The 17661-nt window shown below is 40.1% G+C and overlaps 1 protein-coding gene across 2 annotated transcripts in view; it reads left to right on the top strand.

Moving 5' to 3' along the window:
- The first annotated feature begins 3723 nt into the window (after window positions 1-3723).
- FRMD7 (FERM domain containing 7) overlaps window positions 3724-17661 on the top strand; it is a 51137-nt gene continuing 37199 nt past the window's right edge. Inside the window, exon 1 of one of the 2 annotated variants that reach the window (XM_058292265.2) lies at window positions 3724-3981. In XM_058292265.2, coding sequence (XP_058148248.1) covers window positions 3829-3981 — 153 coding nt within the window. In that variant the 5' untranslated portion in view covers window positions 3724-3828. The remainder of the gene's footprint in view (window positions 3982-17661) is intronic. The other variant, XM_058292266.2, reaches the window with a different exon arrangement.

The raw sequence follows: 17661 nt of genomic DNA, 5'->3' as shown, positions 1-17661 counted from the left end.
ACACAAAGAAAATATTTTTTCTATTCATAAAATATTTATAAAGATATGCTATAGGGAATATAGTGAATATAAAATTTAGGATCATGATATGAAGCAATTTCAATCTTCTCAAAAGTCAGCACAGTCCAGATGTAAAATGAATGGTTGAATATGGACTGATTATTATATGATAACAGGGGTGTGTTTAGTAACTTTGTTAGATGTGACAATGACAATGAGGTTAGTTATTAAAATATCCACATTAAGAGATGCAGAGGGACAAGAATTGGCATCATGGTAAGGCGTAGGCCCTTTCAGAGCAGCTGGGACCAGGTATATTAGTCAGGGTTCTCTAGGGAAACATAACCAACAGGATTATCTGTAGAGAGTATGAGATTTTATAAAAATTCCCTCACATGACCGTGGCGATGCAGAAGAACAAATTCCGCAGGGTAGGCTACAAACAAAGGGCTCCGATGAAGGTCCTTGATGAGTTCCCCCCAGGAGATGCTGGCTATCTGAAGTAGAGATGGGGATTTTCTCTCTGAATGCTGAAAGAACATCTCCTTTAAAGTCTCAATTGATTGGATGGATGTCACTCATTGCTGAAGGCAATCTCCTCAGTTGATTGTAGATGTAATCAGCCATAAACTCAATCAACTCATTGATGATTAAAGTCCATGAAATGCCCTTATACTACAATTAGCCCAGTGACTTCCTTGACCAAACAACTGGGCACAATTACCTGGCCAAGTTGACACATTAACCAAACCATCACAAACAACTTACACAAAAAATTAACTCAAAATGGATCAAGGACATAAGAAGAAAATTAGGACCATAAAACTCCTAGAAGAAAACATAGGGAAATATCTTCAATATCTTGTCGTAGGTGGCAGTTTTTTGTATCTTACAACCAAAGCAAGAGCAAAGAAAGAAAAAATAGATAAATGGAACTTTCTCAAAATTAAAAACTTTTTTCTTCAAATGACTTTGTTAAAAATGTGAAAAGGCAGCCTATTTAATGGGAAAAAACCTTCAGAAACCACATATCCAACAAAGATTTTATTTCCATGGATGAAAGAGATCACACAACTCAATAACAAAAAAACAAGCAACTCAAATAAGAAATGGGTAAAAGACTTGAATCGACATTTTTTCCAACAAGGAAATACAAATGGCAAAAAAGTAAATGAAAAGGTGTTGAACATCACTAGGTATTAGGGAAATGCAGATTAAAACTACAATGACGCTAGGAGCAGTTAGATCAAGTAGTAGAGCACTTGCTTAGCAAAATTACAATACCATCTCCCACCTTAAAGAATGGCCAGTGTTATAAAAACAGAAAACTACAAATGTTGGAAAGGATGTGGAGAAATAAGAACACTCCTTCACTGTTGATGAGAATGTAAAATGGTGGAACCTTTTTGGAAGATGGTTTGGTGGTTCCTCAGGGAGCTAAATATAGAACTGCCATATGATCTAGCAATCCTGAATTGAATGGATAAACAAAATGTATTATACATTCGATAGAATACTAGTCATCTGTAAGAAGAATGAAACTGGGCAAGCACATGACAACATGGATGAGCCTTAAGGATATTGAGTGAAATAAGCCAGAAGCTAAAGGACCATAGTGTATGGTCTCAGTGTTATCAACTAATTATGATGAATAAACTTATGGAGTTAAGCTACAGAGTGTAGGTTAGTAGGAGACAGAATTGGGTTGAGGAGGAGGAGCTGATATTGAATGTATGTAGAATGTTTAATAAGGTTGATTGTAAATACGGGGCAAAGGATAGAGTTGATGGTAGCATATTATAATAAATGAGTATAACTTACACTACTCTTCATAAACGTGATTGTGGCTGAAAAGGATAGTCTAGGGAGGTTAATGCTAATTGAAAGACAGCTAGAGGATAATCTAGGAAATGTATAACAGTGATTTTGGTGATAGATGAGGATTGTGGTTAATAATATAAATAAAAGAATGTTCCTCTACTACAAGGTGTTAAGAATATGGTGATACATGGGGAAAACACAGTTAATGTAATTTATAGACTATAGTTAACAGTAGTATAATGTTTTTGTAGCAAAGGCAAAGAAGGTACTATATCAAGGCTAAAGGTAAAAAAAAAAAGAATATGGGATTTAGTTTTATGAGATATAAATATGATTAAGCATTATTCTTCATTAACAAAGAGTCTTTGATCATGTCATTTAACCAACCTGTGCTCATTTATGTATTTTTCTAAATACTGGATAAACAATTGAGTTTGTTTTTAGGATTAAATTAGATAAATGTGCCTGGTTTAAAGTAATGCTTCCATATTTTGTTTAGCTGCCTTGTGTCTGTTATTTTATTTTTTGCAGTTGAAATAAAGTTTAATTTAAAAAAGAAAAAAATTTGACTGAAAAAATTGATTGACAAATTTCAATACGGAAAAAAAAACTTCTCATGGCCAACACACAGACACACACACACGGGCACACACACACTCATACACATATCCCAAAAGCAAAGTCAAAAGACAAAGGACAAATGATGGAATATATTTGCAACTCATATTACAGAAAAAGAACTAATTTCCCTAGTTTTACAAGAGTTCCTAGAAATTGGGGAGAATAACCAATAGATCAATAGTTTAGAAAGGGGGACATGGGAATATGAACAGATGGTTCACAGAAAAATAAATGCAAATGGCCCTTAAATATCTAAAAAGGTGCTCAGCATTGCTTATAATATGAAAAATTCCTATTTAAAAGTACACTGAGGTTCTATGTCTCACCTATCAGTTTGGCAAAAATCCAAAAGTTTGACACCACACTGTTGACAAACTTATGGAAAATAGGCACTCTCAGCTGTTGCTGGTGGAACGGCAAATTGGTACAACCCTTTTGGAGTGAAATCTAGAAAGAGCTATCCAAATGACCAATGTATTACCCTTGACCAGCAACTTTACTTCTGGAAATTTATCCTACAGATATGTCTTCACACCTATGAAATGAATATATGTACCAGGGTATTCATTTCAGCTCTGTTTATAACAGCAAGGTTATAAACAAGCCGTGTCCACTAATGAGGGAACTGGTTGAGTAAACTATGGTTCATGTACACAATGCAAAATTACACAGCTATTAAAAGGAATGAGAAAATTCTCCATGTACAGCCAAAGGGAGATCTCCACGATACACGAAGAATAGGAAAGCACAAAACAGTATAAAAGCATGTCACCTAAATAAGAGAAGAGACATTTGTACTTGCTTGCATAAGAAAACACTAAAGGTTAAATAAAAAAACAAGCAAATTAATGAAAATGGTTACTGATAAAGGTGCAAATGGAGGCAGGATTGAGGGGGCAAGAGTAGAATGGAGACTTTTTGGTATTTTTCCTTTTACATAGTTTTGATTTCTGAATCATGTAAATTCAAAATAATTAAAATATTAAAAATATGTATGCAAAACTTCCTAGTTTGGCCATGGAATTTCTAGTACAAGATGAGGATTCATTCTAATCCTTTTTCTTTTGAGAATGGCTATTCTGGGTTTACTGAAGCTTCATCTGGGCTTCTCAACTTGTGCTCTAAGAAAATAAAGAAAATCCCCAGCGGTTGCAAATGCTTTCTTTCCTTTTACTTTTTCTGTGAAGAAAGGAATTGCGTTTAAGAGGGCTAGAGAGAGTCCAGCTGAATCCGATGACACTGACCAAACAGACTACCCAGATGCAATTGATATGCAACATTTGGCAGTACAGATGCCCTTGGGTGTGTATCACTTCAAGCAAACAGGAGAGTGCCTTGCTGAGGGTGAGGTTGCCTGGGTGGGGGTGGGGGGACTCAAAGCACTGCATGCAGCTGGGAGTGCAATTCCTTGAGAAAGCCCCCTTCCAGTCACAGCACCCACAGCACTCTGAGCCTGCTTGCAGCCCAACGGCCTCTCCGAGGATGCTACATTTAAAAGTGCAGTTTTTGGATGATTCCCAGAAGATTTTTGTGGTTGATGTAAGTGGAAATCACGTTGATATTATGCCTTTATTATTCATTCCATAATGGTCATTTGTGAACAACCCATTAGCCGGCAATGTTATGTCGTCTGTAGGACCGAAAGAAGGTGGTCTGTGGTTTTTAGCATTGGAAAAAGAAATCGGTATGTAATATCTCAATGTAGCTCATGTTTTCCCACGAACCTTTCTTCTAGAACAGGTTCACTTTTCTCAAGGGAAAACCAAAGTACATTTTAAGATATGCTGAATATTTGTAAAAAGACAAAGCAGCAATAACTTAATTCTCCTACTCAATAAGGTATTACTGTTCATTGAAATTATTTGTCTGTGAGTCTAATCCCATGAACATTTGTGGTGAGAAAACTGTGGTTCTGAGGGAAAGAAGGTAGAGAAAGTCAACCTCCTTTCATGAGGGAAACCTACAGGATTGAGGTTTGAATTATGCAGTTCTAATGAGAACTTCAGAAAGTAATAACTAGTGTGAAAGAGAGAAATAGGATAAGAGACTATTTAGTGTGATTTAGTGCTTGTAGTTCAGGGTTCTTAATACAATTCCTAGTTACAAGATGATTGCGTACAATTATACCTCATCTTCTCAAGAAAGAACAAATGTATTAAGCACATGATTTGGGACTCATCTTCCAGTATCTTAAGATATGTACATTTTGATGTCAGGATTTATGTACGAGCATTTTGAAATGTTCTACGTTTTTATTAGAACAAAACAATGCTATTTGCTCTGTTATTTATATAAACTACTAACAAGAAAAAAATAGCTCATTTTCATTAAAATTCATACAAAATGTTGGTTGTTTTCTTTTATACATAAACTGACAACTTCCTTAGCTAAGCCGTGATGTTGGGTATGTAGATAACCCGATTTTCCAATGAGTATTTCAGTTTTATTTGAATCATGTGCTTTGGGGTCAGGGATTTGGATGCTATTTTGCTGTCTCTTCTTTTTCTCTTTTATGTGCAAAAGGCATTTCTAGGTCTGTGGACCTGAATGATTTGTTTTTGCAGCAAATAGCTTCCATTAGAAATATGAGGCATTTCCTATTCTTTCTTGGAACTATATTTAAGGGGTGGAAAAATGTCTTTTGAGTAATTTAGCCACTGCAGCTGGTGATATACGCTCACAGTGCTCCAGTACCTGAATTAGTGAGCTGGTTATTGAAAAGGCATTGCTTTAGGCTGTTTTTAAATAGATATTTCAAGCAACTCAAAGAGAAATCTTTGACAAAAAGTGACAGAAGAGCTTTCTGAATGTGCAGTTCAAATTCAGACCCAATTAAATAGGGGAGTGGGGGAGCACAGTACCAGAGCTTCACAAAATTCACCTTCTGAGAAGCCAATTCCAGTGACTTGAAGCCAGCATGATTTGGCTTCAAGTCAGATTGTCTCTTTCCAGCTGCAACACATTGCGTTTCTTGGGAAGATAATGGGAGAGATTTGATACCCAGCAATTCGGGTGTCAAAGCATGTGATCCCTTTTGCTCTAAGGAAGGCTGGGCTGTAAGTAGCAATCGTGGTGTTACCAAGTGGCAATAGAGCTGGCTGCAGTCCCATGAGCAGCTTTGTCCTGACAGGGTGGAGGCTTAAGTTAGCATCCTGTCATCCAATAGTATCTTCCCTTCTGAATAATAATAGACTGATTGTGATGTGATGATAATGATGATGATGATGATAGCAGTAGTAGTAAATCGTGTGGATAACACTAACATTTTCAAAGAAATTTCAGATCCATTAGTTCATTTGATCTTTCATTCTACTCTGCTAATGAAGACAGGGAAAAGATTTCTCTTTCATTTTGCAAATTAAGAGATGAGGGCTCACGGAAGTTCAGTGACTTATGTGAGATCACATAACATTTAAGTGCAGAGCTGGACTTCCAATCCAGAAGTCGACTCGCTGATTCATGTATACACATATCCAGAGACCTCATCTGTCAGTAACCTTCTAGTCCTTCTGAAATATTGCTCTACACATTATTTATTATCTGTTGCCCTCAAAAGGCATAGAATTTGATGTGCTGTGAGCCTTTGATGATTGTTGGGAATTGGTTGATAAATCATTCTTTTCTGACCGATGATAAAAGCTATGTGGGAAACTGCTCCCTAGATGTCACAGTCCATGAAGTGGCTCTTTTCACTGATTCAAAAGCTTGCAAAGCAACATAAAGAACGCCTTCTTTAAAAAAATTAGTACTAACATCTTAAACAGGATGAACAAATCTTGGAACTTTAATGAAGAGAACCCATTAGCAACTGAGGAAATCCACCTGGAGGGGTTTTTTTATATTAAACTTAGCTGAAGTCCCAAGAGCCACGGGTCAGCCCCAGAGAGAATTGTCTTTAAAGATAAGACTCAAGAAAAGAATCAGTTGCATAGGGAGAAAAAGTAGACCCTTGGGCACTGGCATTAATTTTATAGAATATGCTGTTGTCGAAATTTGAAAAGGACCATGATTACACAGAGCCAGGCCACCTGGGGAGGGCTAATTGACATCTCAAACCCTTCCTCTACCTGCAGTGGCATTATCTTGGCATTATCTGGCTCAGGGCTACAGACGCAGAAGCCTCATTTGTCAGCATTCCATAAGGGCAAAGGTGAGAGACTGATATTTAAAATCGGAATGCCTGTGTCACTGTTCACAGTTGGATAAGGGACACTGGGGCCTATCCATCAGTTACATTGGATGCCAAATGATGTCAAAAGGTTCAGCTCTAGAAGAGGTAGATACATGATCCTGCTATTTGATGGTGTGATGTTGCATCCTTCTCCACAAAGGCCCTGTCATTGAAATCTTTTAGTCACTCATTCACTTAGTTAAATAATTATGAGGGCCTAATATATTCCAGACCCTGTTCTGGGCGCATCAGATTCTACCACATGCTTAGGTAAAGTAAACTTGAGCACACTCTGGCTTGGGCCAGTGCTGTCTGGGTACTACCACTTAGCCCTCTGAGACTTCTTATCCTCTCATTGCATGGTGATGACCCCCCTTTGTGACACATACTCTATCTTTCACTTGGTAGTGCCTTCTTTTAGTGTCTGTAAAGACTGGCTGAGCCCAGAGCCGTCCTGCTTTTTTTAAAATGATGCTTTGCATATCTGTGTGCTAAGGCATTGTGTATTGATTTTATAGCTTAACTTTGAGAACCATAGTCAACCTTCTCTTTTCTGAATTTCCAAGAGTGTTTGGGGGATAGATACAGAACATCAGAGTTGCTGGAATGTGTCTACTGAACTTAACCCAATGAAGAAAATGAATTTAGTGAAAACCTATCTTACTTTTGGAACACTCATTTATTTCATGAACTGGATCATTGTTAAATACTGTCATTCCTTGTGCTGCTCTTACCATGGATATTATCCTTGATAATCAGGGAGGACTTTCTAATCTATATGATGGTAGGGATGGGTGGGCAACACAAGGGGGTGATTTAAAAATTAATTGCAGGTTTTAGTGTAAATTCAGTTTTGCCTCTTCAACACGGGGTTGAGGACTTTTCTGGATTGTAAAAAAGGAGGAGAAGATAGAAGTTAAGGCTCCCTGAGCTCTTAGGAGAGAAGGAATAGGATCAGGTTTTCCCTCCCCCCACTGAATCCACACACACGATCACACACAAACCCATTGCAGTGATGACTGTCTTGGAGGACAAACTCCTTTTAAACCTTAGCTGTTTGCTTATCTCAGGTTTAGCTGGAGAGCTTTACAAAACAGTAAACTCTTCACCATGTTTAACACAGTTCTACTGCCCGATATCCCCCCTACCTGCTGCAGTTCTGTCTTGGTAGAAGCATTGTGGAGAGGCAGTACAGCTGTTGTTTATGGATTTCCATAATAACATTTCACTTTGACGGTTTTGGGAGCCCAAAGTCAAAAGAAGGAGTTTAAGCACTTCTACTCTTACATTTACCTGATTGCTAAGTGACCATAATAGCTAGAACAGTGGGTATTCAACAGCTCACCCAGTGGAAGAATACAGTGAGTCAGCTTAACATATTCTGCTGGGAGTCCATTAGAAAGCCCACCAGATCTCATTTTCTGAAAGAGGAAGGTGGGAGGCTCTGCCAGGACTGACTGCTATTCAACTTAAATAGGAAAGCAAAGAACTGCCGAATGATTTTTCATCAGCGGTGGTATTTACACTTGGGAGGTTTGTTCTGGAGCTGGTTTTTCAACTTATAATGGTGAGAAACTTTTGTAGTTTTATCAATAGCAAAATGGAAAACCTCCCCTGCCCCCCATGAAGAAAAGCTTTTCCACCTCCAGTGACATGGGATATCTCTGGTGTAGTAAAACGTGCCAGGATTTAGGGCTACAAAACTGCACCATTTTAGCTGTGTAATCTTGGGTAAGTCACTTAACTTATACCTTCTGGAGTTGTTGTGATGAGTAATATAGGTGAGATAATATATGTTTGGAGGCTACTAGACTGGGGTTTAAATCTGACTCTGTCACTTATAAGCTGCATGTACTCGAGCAATTCACTTACCCTATCTGAGCCTTAATTAACCTCTAAAAAGCTAGTCTTGGGATGTCAGGAAAAACATCACAAAGAATAAACCGTTTAAGTTGCTGACTAGGAGCTAAGGAGGTGAACAGTGTGGGCTAGGGTGTGGGGACAAGTACAGTGGTCTACATAAAGGAAAAAGTGAAAGTCAGTTTGCAAAAGTGAATATGGTCCTTTCAAGGAACAAAAAAATAGAACAATCTTAGTGGAGCTTGGAGTGTTGGAAGGAAGGTAGGAAATGACTGGAAATCAGACTGAAGAAGAGATAAACAGGGGGTAGATCATTCAGGCCATACATCCTATATATGAAGTAGGTTTGGCTTTATCCCGAAGGTGATAGATAACCATGGAAGATAGATAAAACAGTTCAGAGTGAGGACTTTAGCACCCTCTTATTCATTCATATACTCAGCCAAAATTTAATGAAATATATGTTCTAAGTGCTGGAGATACCAGGTAGCACATAGCATCAAGTTCAGTGGCTGCAATTTTAGATGGTCAACCGATGTCTTAACACATCTGGCCAAATATCAAAATTCCAGCCTGACAGGGGTCTGAACTTAGTTAACAATGGAGACAGGAAGAAAGGATGGAATGTGGGTTAAATAGTGTACCCCCCAAATTCATGTCCATCCCAACCCTCAGAATGTGACCTTATTTGGAAATAGGGTCTTTGTAGATGTAATTATTTAAGATGAGGTCATATAGGGTGAGGGAGCACTTTAAATCCAATGACTGGTGTCTTTATAAGAGAAAAGAGAGAGAGATTTGGGCACAGAGACACAGAAGAGACATGGGGAAGATGGTCATGTCATAACGGAGGCAGGATGGGACTGATGCAGCTAAAAGGCAAGGACTGCCAAGTATTGCTAGCAAGCACCAGAAGTGAAGAGAGCAACATGGGACGATTTCTCACTCAGAGCCTCCAGAAGGAACCAATCCTGCTAACACCTTGATTTCAGATTTCTAACCTCCAGAACTGTGAGAAAATAAACTTCTGTTGTTTTAAGCCAGTTGGTTTATAGTACTTGGTTATGGCAGTCCTAGATAGATGAGACAGCTGGATATAAGATGCTAATGAGGTAGATTTTCTAGAAGAATTTGATGCCCATTGGATATAGGAGATGAGTGAGAAGGAATCTAGATGATTTTCAAGTTTCTTGCTTAGGCAACTGGTTGGATAGTGGCCCTGTTCACCAAGACAGAAGACAGATTAGGAGGAGCAAGTTCAGGGGGGAATGATGAGTTTTGTTTTGGATTTATAGATGGGATCATGGAAAGAGAAATGCCTCTGGAGTCAGGTAGACTTGAGTTCTAGTTCCAGTTTCAACAATGTTAAGATGGAGGACCTCAGGTGGGTCTACTCACCTCTCTGAGCCTATGTCCTTATTACTAAAATGGGGATAATAATAGCACCTACCTCATAAGGTCATTGTGAAGATTTAATGAGATAGCAGAGATAAGATTCCTGACACAAAGTAGGTGCTCAAGACTTCTTAATTTCCCTCTCTCCCTTGTTCATGGACCTCTTTAATTCTACACTCTGCATACCAACAGAACACTTTGTTTTGCCCTTTTGACAATGCTTGCTTTTCCAGTCCACCTCCAGGCAAAAGAGCTGCTTTTCCTCAGTTCTGCACACCCTCTGGGGCTTCCCAGGGTTAGTTTATCCTGGCATTCTGCTTAATTTGGCCCTTGCTTATTGGGCAGCTTCAGAGGATTTGCCCTTCCCTCTGCAGTCATTAACCCAGGGAGGGTCCATAATAACTGTCTAGAGTTACCTAAAATAACATCCGGCTTTCTTTATGGAAACAGATGGAAATAACCAAACTGTTTGTATTTAAGTACATTTTAAATTACTCTGTGGTCACTACTCATTAGTAATGCTAACACAATTAATAATAATGACAACAACAAATACCACTGAGTAGTAATTATAAATTGTATTTGTTGACAGCCTATGTTCTAGGTATTTTTTTTCATTTTTAAAATTATCCTTTTTTTAAAGATACAAAAATCACACAAAATGTTACATTAAAAAATATAAGAGGTTCCCATATACCCCGCTCCTCACACCCCCACTCCTCCCACATCAACAACTTCTTTCATTAGTGTGGTACATTCATTATATTTATGAATACATTTTGAGCACTGCTACACAGCATGGATTATACTTTACAGTGTAGTTTGCACTCTCTACCAGTCTACTCAGTGGGTTATAGCAGGATATATAATGTCCTGTATCTGTCCCTGCAATATCATTCAGGACAACTCCAAGTCTCGAAACTGCCCCCACATCACACCTCTTTTTCCCTCTCCCTACCTTCAGCAACTCACATGTCCACTGTCTTCACATGAATGGTAAAATTTCTTCCATTGCTAGAGTCACAGTCATTCTGTGGTAGAATACCAGTAAGTCCACTCTAATCCATATTTTATTACTCCATTCTGTGGACTCTGGGATGGTGATGTCCACTCCACCTCTAAATCGAGAGGGGGCTTAGATCCCACGTGGCTGATGGATGGGATTCTCCGGCTTGCAGCTGTACACTCTCTCTGTTCCCTGGTGTAGTGGTTGACCATCCTAACCCCCTTATTAGCTGACCTGGATATGTCCAACGAACTGGAGAGTAGGTGTTGCAATTCTGCTGAGGCTCAGGTCCCAGCTGGCACATGGTTATCCAGAGATTCAAGTCTCCTGGGTATACACTAACCCCAGTACCAACCGCAGGTTCCATAAAAGTAACAAGAGGCATATGTGGAGAAGTCACATCTGAGTCCAACTCCATCACAATCAGGAGCACAAATTCCAATTCAAGACCTACTGGCAAGGCACTGAACTCCAGAGCCAACTGCTATGACCATAGGACCTGGGGGTCTCCATTGCCCTCAGGAGCACTAGTACCTGGGGTTGTATCTACTTTGGCTTTCTTTTGCATGCACTATCTCACTTAATCTTCACTCAAAATCAAGTGTAACTATCTAGGATAGTTACATGGCCTCCCTGTGCCTTGTACGCTCTCATCTGTAAACTGGGAAAAAGATTAGCACCCACTCCATAGGACTGTTACAAAGATTAAATGAGTTAATATTTGCAAAACACTTAGACCAGTGTCAGGCGCATACTAAGTGTGCTATAAGTGTTTGCTCTATTGAGGCCAGGTGGAATTTGGCTCCAATGTTAGATGGTGATACTTATGTCCAAACAGCAATATTCTAAGCCGACTTAGGCTGAAATATTATTTTTATTTCTACTTTACAGGCATGTAAACTGAGGCTTAGAGAGGTTGACTTTTCCAAGGTCACATTGCTGTTTGAGGTCATGGATGAGCTGGGGTTCAAGTCCCAGTCTGTTCAGCTTCAAAAGCCTGGCTGGTCATTGGTTAGGTAGTTGGTTTATGGCTCATCCTATATGTGCAAGCAAAATCTCTTCAGTTTCCTCTAGTCCCCAGCAGCCTATCACATGCTAGGTGCTCAAACTCTTTGTTGATCACTGGACTGACCAGATCAGTTCGCCACCAACTCCTTATCTGTACAAAGAACTCCAAGGAAAGGAGCTTCAAAACCAGGTCAGAAAAAAATTATCTTGGAATCATAAGGTCCCAGCCTAGCCAAAATTGACTGTCTCTTTGCCAGGGATTTATTTGTCATCACAGGGAGCCCCATGCTGCCTGGCGAATGCCTTTGTTTAAACTACTGAGTTTGCTCTGCCCCTCGTAGCCTAAGGTTTGTTGATTTGGAGACTAAATTGAACTGAAAAAGAAAGAAAGTGCTTGTGCTCTGTCTGGCCCAGGGCCAGTCTGAGTGGCTGGCCAAGTGTGGTTTGGGTACCGGCTGTCCCACCCCTCTGGGGCCCCACATCTTCTGCTGTCACTTGACTGCCTGGCTGCCTTCCTGAGCGGGGGCTGAGAGAGAAGACTGCACTCAAGCCTTCCCACCCCACCTTGCCCACCCTGCCCTGCCCCTTCTCCTCCCACCTCCACAGCTGAAAGGAGGAGGGAACCTGAACCTAAGAATATTCAAAGCGCTGGGGGAGGGAGTTGGGGAACTGACTTTGGAGCTGGGTGGGTGGTGGTTGGGTATTTGTTCAAGTCTGCACTCGTGGGAATCTCTGTGAAGAGTTTCAGTTAGTTGGGGCCTTGCCACCCCTTCACCTTTCATCATAGTGCAGGGCCCCGCCCACCGCCTGGGAACTGGGGAGGACTTGCTGAAGCTCCCTACCCTGCAGCTAGAGCTCTCTGCAGAGCTTCTCTCCCAGAGAAACTTGCTAAATAAAGGGCAAGCTTCTGTTGAATTCTACAGAATTTTCTTTCTTTTAAATGGTGCTTGCCCTGTAATGGCATCATTGTCATAAATTGGTCAATCCCCGGAGATAATGAGAAATTCTTCAGACTGATTAAGCTCAGCCCAAAGCTTCTGGGTCAAAAGGGTATGGCATGAGGGGCAGAGCTACCTGGGAGGTGGCTGGCCTGGCCCAGCCATTTCCTAAAAGGTCCAGGAACCTGCCATCCAAGCAGTAGATCGCGGAGGTAGCCTTTGGGATTCTTAGTGCCACGAAGCAGCTTTGTGCCAGACTGTCAGAACCAGAAAAACATTCGGTTAGACCAGTTCTACTGCTGGGAAATCCACCCTTAACAGTTCGTTTGCACCCCAGGAGGTAGTGCCGAGTTAGCCAATGAGGTTCTAGGGCAAAGAACCACAGGGAAGATATGCTGAGAGCTGCAAAGGTCAGGAAGAATGGAACTTGACAAAGGGGGCATTTCACTAGGGGCTGTGGAACACGCTGATGTATAGCTTGTCTACTTCTAAACACAGCTGCTGTGCAAAAGCTACAATTATTACCCCCACAGAGTCTTATTCAAGCCGTTTTTCTTTATTCCCTCTCTTTCTCTTTACCCACTTCCTCCTTCCCTTCTGGGTCCAAGGTGTGGGGCCTGAGAGGGGTGGTCTGTCTGGGTGAGCTGACCCCAGTCCCTGGAAGCATTTAAGCATGGCGCCTCACCGCTAATGGATGGGCTTAGCTGTCTTAGACAAAAGGTCCTTTGTCCTCCGAGATTCCTTCTGTAAGGACAAAATTCACCTTTCAACAGACCTAAAGGAAGACAAAGAAATTCTCCAGAACTTCACACTCAGGACATTTTAAGTGATTGCAAGAGATTCCTCACAAAGTTACTGTCAATTGCCTTTAATGCTATAAGATACCATTTCCTGACCTAACTATGCTCCAGGAATTGCCACTTACATTATTTCATACAATTGCCAGTTAATTCATTTGTGAAGCAGGTATTATTATACTTCATTCAGCACTCATTTAACAAGCTTTTCTGAGCCCTCACACTTTCCTTGATCTATGATTGCTACTGAAGATGCAGAGACGAATAAGAAATAGTCCCCGACCTAAAGGAGCTCATATTCTAGTGGAAGAATCAGAAAAATAAATTGGTATGTACACTATAGTGTGATAAATACAAATAATGGTGGCAAAGAGTTTTTTATGGCACAACAAAAGAAGGACACGTCACCCAGATTGAAGTGTGTTTGAAGAGTGTGTGTGGAGGGGATGGTTAGGCACCTTTTCCCAAGGGAGGTGATTTCAAAACTGAGCCCTAATTGACCAGTACTAATTACTTAGGCATGTGTTAGGGAATTGGGAAATGGAGGAAGCTGAGCTGAAGGTTGGTCCAGACAAAGGGGAAAGCATAGGGAAAGGTCTGTGGAGTGGAGAAATCTAGTTGGACCTTAACATTGAGGTTAGAAGGTGCTGTGAGAGCAGCGAAAGCTTGAGGGATGAGACTGGGGAGGCTCGCATGGGTCATGTCATGTGAAGGGCTTTTTCATATGAAGAAATGAAAGTTCAGCAAGGTTAAATATGAGCCCAAGGTCAAACAACTGCAAGTTTAGTACTCAGCAGGAACTGACAGTAGATGTGTTGACTCCAGAGCCCCAACTCTTTCCCCTACGGCAGGGGTTAACAACCAGGGGTCCATGGATGCCTTAAAGACCTAGGGGGGTTCGTGAGCTTGAGTTGAAAAAAATCAACTATTATCTTTATTTCCTCTGACCTCTAAATGAAATCTAGCTTTTCCTTCACTTATGAATATATGGAATAAATAAATTACAGTAGTATTCATTTCACCTGATTAGCAAAGGGGTCTGTGGAACAAAAAATGTTAAGAACTCCTGGCCTACAGCCTGCTTGCCTCCAAACTCTGATACCTAGTAGGAACTTTGGGTTCCTAAAATCCTTCAACTGCTTTGGCAAGCAAGGGCTATCACTGTCATGCACCATTTCTATAAGCTGTAGTTAAGTATTTAATTTAAAATTTAAATAAGAATTAGTGAAACATCTTAACAATTAAAAGTCTCAAACAAAAATAACACTAACAACCAACAATTTATAAGCTGGGTAAATTAAAGTTCTAGAAAAATGTATCCTGAGGAAATGATTGAATTGGTGTGCATAGATGTAAGTACATCTTTGTACACTAAGCTGTTTATCTTAATGTTGAAAAGGTGGAAACAACTTACATATCCAACACAGTGGTTTCCTATACAGTAATGAATGATGATATCATAATATAATACTGTTAAAAAATATTGATCACCAAAGGATTATTTGGAAAACTTTTCCCTAAGGTCCTTAGATTGGCTGTCTCTTGATGGTTTCTTGCTTTTCTGTTTCTTTTTTTTTTCCCTTGATTTTTAAAAATGAGCATATACTGTTTTTGGAATAAGGTAAAAAAAATTATAAAAAGAAGCTTCATTTTGAAAAAAAAGGTTGATTCATAAGCAATCAAAATAGAACCCTCCTCTCAAATGATAGGGCCAGAATTTCCAAGCTGCTTGCAGCAACATCATGTGATATGAGGAGGTTCCAGGCACCTGCCCCAAAATATCAACCCCACTTCCCACCATTACAGCTCAATTCCTTCCAGACTAATATACTAATAACATCCTATACATATACATATATATGAATGTTTATTATGTGCTAGGTACTAGTCTACATGTTTTACATGCATTAGCTCATTGAAGTCCTCAGTTAAGTAGGTATCCATACACCTATTTGACAGATACACAAACTGGTCAGAGAGGTGAAGTAACTTGCCCCGAGTCACAGAGTTAGTAATGGGTAGAAATAGGAATGGAGTGGGGCAGTGTGGACAATAGATCCAATTCAGAGAAATGGACAGAGTTTGAGAGATGAGGTATATGGAGTCTGGAAATTGCATAAAGAAAAGAGGACAGGTCATTCTTAAGGAGTTCAATGGGTGGGATTATACTGTTGTATAGAGAGTACTTATCCCAAAACATAGTAAATGCTCAATAAATATATGTTGCATCATTAAAATAATGAATTCTGTACTTGCACTCAGCTGCCAGGCAGATAATCCCTGCTGCAATGAGTTAGCTTATAAAATGTCACTTTGTTGATAAAACATTCTAGGAAGTCACGTCTTAAGTGAGGGGGACTGAGGCAAAAAAAATATCATGGATTCCACTAACAATTTTTCTCTGGACCAGACATGTACCCAAGTAAAATGGTGTCACTTACCAGAGGTGAGAAATGCCCTGCCTCAGTCTCCCTCAAAGTCCAAGAAAGGAGAGGTGTTATAGTTTGGTAAAGGCTGCCAAGGAAATATACCAGAAATGGGTTGGCTTTTAAGTAGGGATTTATCAATTTATAAGCTTGAAAGTATCCAAATCAAGGCATCATCAAGAGATGCTTTCTCCCCAAGCTGCAGCTGTGGTTAATCAGACACATGGCAGTGTCCACTGAGCTCTCTCATTTCCTCCAGGCCTTGTTTCTTTCAGCTTCTGGCTTCAGTGACTTCCAACAGCTTCTGTGTTCCATTGATTTCAGCTTCTGATTCCTGGGGTCTTCTCTCTCAGCTTCTAGGGGTTTCTTTCTGTTTTTGTGACTCCACAGATTCCAGTTTATAAAGGTCTCTAATAAGAGGATTAATAACCACCCTGGGCTATGCCTTACTGGTGTAATAAAATCAAGTGGCCCTTAACTGAATCTAATCTACTCAGAGGTTCACAATAGGTTCATACACCCAGGAATGGACCAATTTAAGAAAATAATTTTCTGGGATCCACAAAAGACTCAAACTACCACAAGAGGTCACCTCTATTCCCAATAACATACAAAGGCACCCCAAGTCAATCTGTGGGTGCCACTATGAACATGTGTGTTTGTTTCTGCTTTTGGATGAATGTGGATTAGAGTCTCTTTAATTGGGCAAATGTCAAATTCTACTTTCAACTGAGAGGAATATCATTAGTTTTGATTTATAAATAGTGATGAGTCACCTTAAATAGAGCCTTCTGCACAAATAATTCCACCTAAGCAATTAAAGGAGAAAGGTATTGGAAGACCTTGTATTGGGAGTGTGCAACTAAATTTAAAACACAGAAGTTAGTACCTTTTGGGACCCAGTCTCCTATTAAAAATTGCTAACCACTTAGAGATCCTGCTTTCCCTACCCTCTTCCCATGTTCTCTACAACTCTACATTTTGCAAGTTAAACATACTTTCTCTTTATTTCTTATAAACTGTTTTCAGTGCATAGTATTTAAAAGAAATATGTGAATTAATATTTTTCTGTGTACAACTGAGACTCCAAGACAACTGTTTTGAATTATGTCACACTTTCTAACAATAGATCTGCATAGTGAGCTGAAAGAGGCCAAATATTGAATGAGCCTTGAGGAAGTGGGTGGCAGGGGTTCCAAAACCTTGGGCAAGTCCCAGACTAAGCCAAACTGAGAAGACTATGTAATTCTGGGCTTTGGACTGTAGAACCCAATTTGCTCCAAGGCCCACATGTGTGAGTTAGCACTCAGGACTTAGATGGCCAAGTGCCAGGCAGCCTAAGAGGAAAGGAGTGGAAAGCTGCAAGAAGGTGCGGGGGTTAACTTAAGCAAATCTTTGTGAAGCACCTACTGCCTACTGCTTGCACAACATATGTGGAGAACAGTCTAGAGGAGAATGGAGCTAAGTGGACCTGAGATGACTGAAATTATAGGTCCAAGCCAGCAGCAGGGAGCAGGAACCAATGGGAAGAGACAAGGTGTACAAAGGGTCAAGAATTCAGGCAGATGTCTGGGAAGGGAAAGAGCAGTAAAATTACAGCACCTAAATGACTGCTGCA

This window comes from Dasypus novemcinctus, chromosome X (genome assembly GCF_030445035.2).
Source record: "Dasypus novemcinctus isolate mDasNov1 chromosome X, mDasNov1.1.hap2, whole genome shotgun sequence".
Taxonomy (NCBI): Eukaryota; Metazoa; Chordata; class Mammalia; order Cingulata; family Dasypodidae; genus Dasypus; species Dasypus novemcinctus.
Note: the sequence above shows the minus strand (reverse complement) of the source record. Positions and strands in the feature narration are given on the sequence as shown.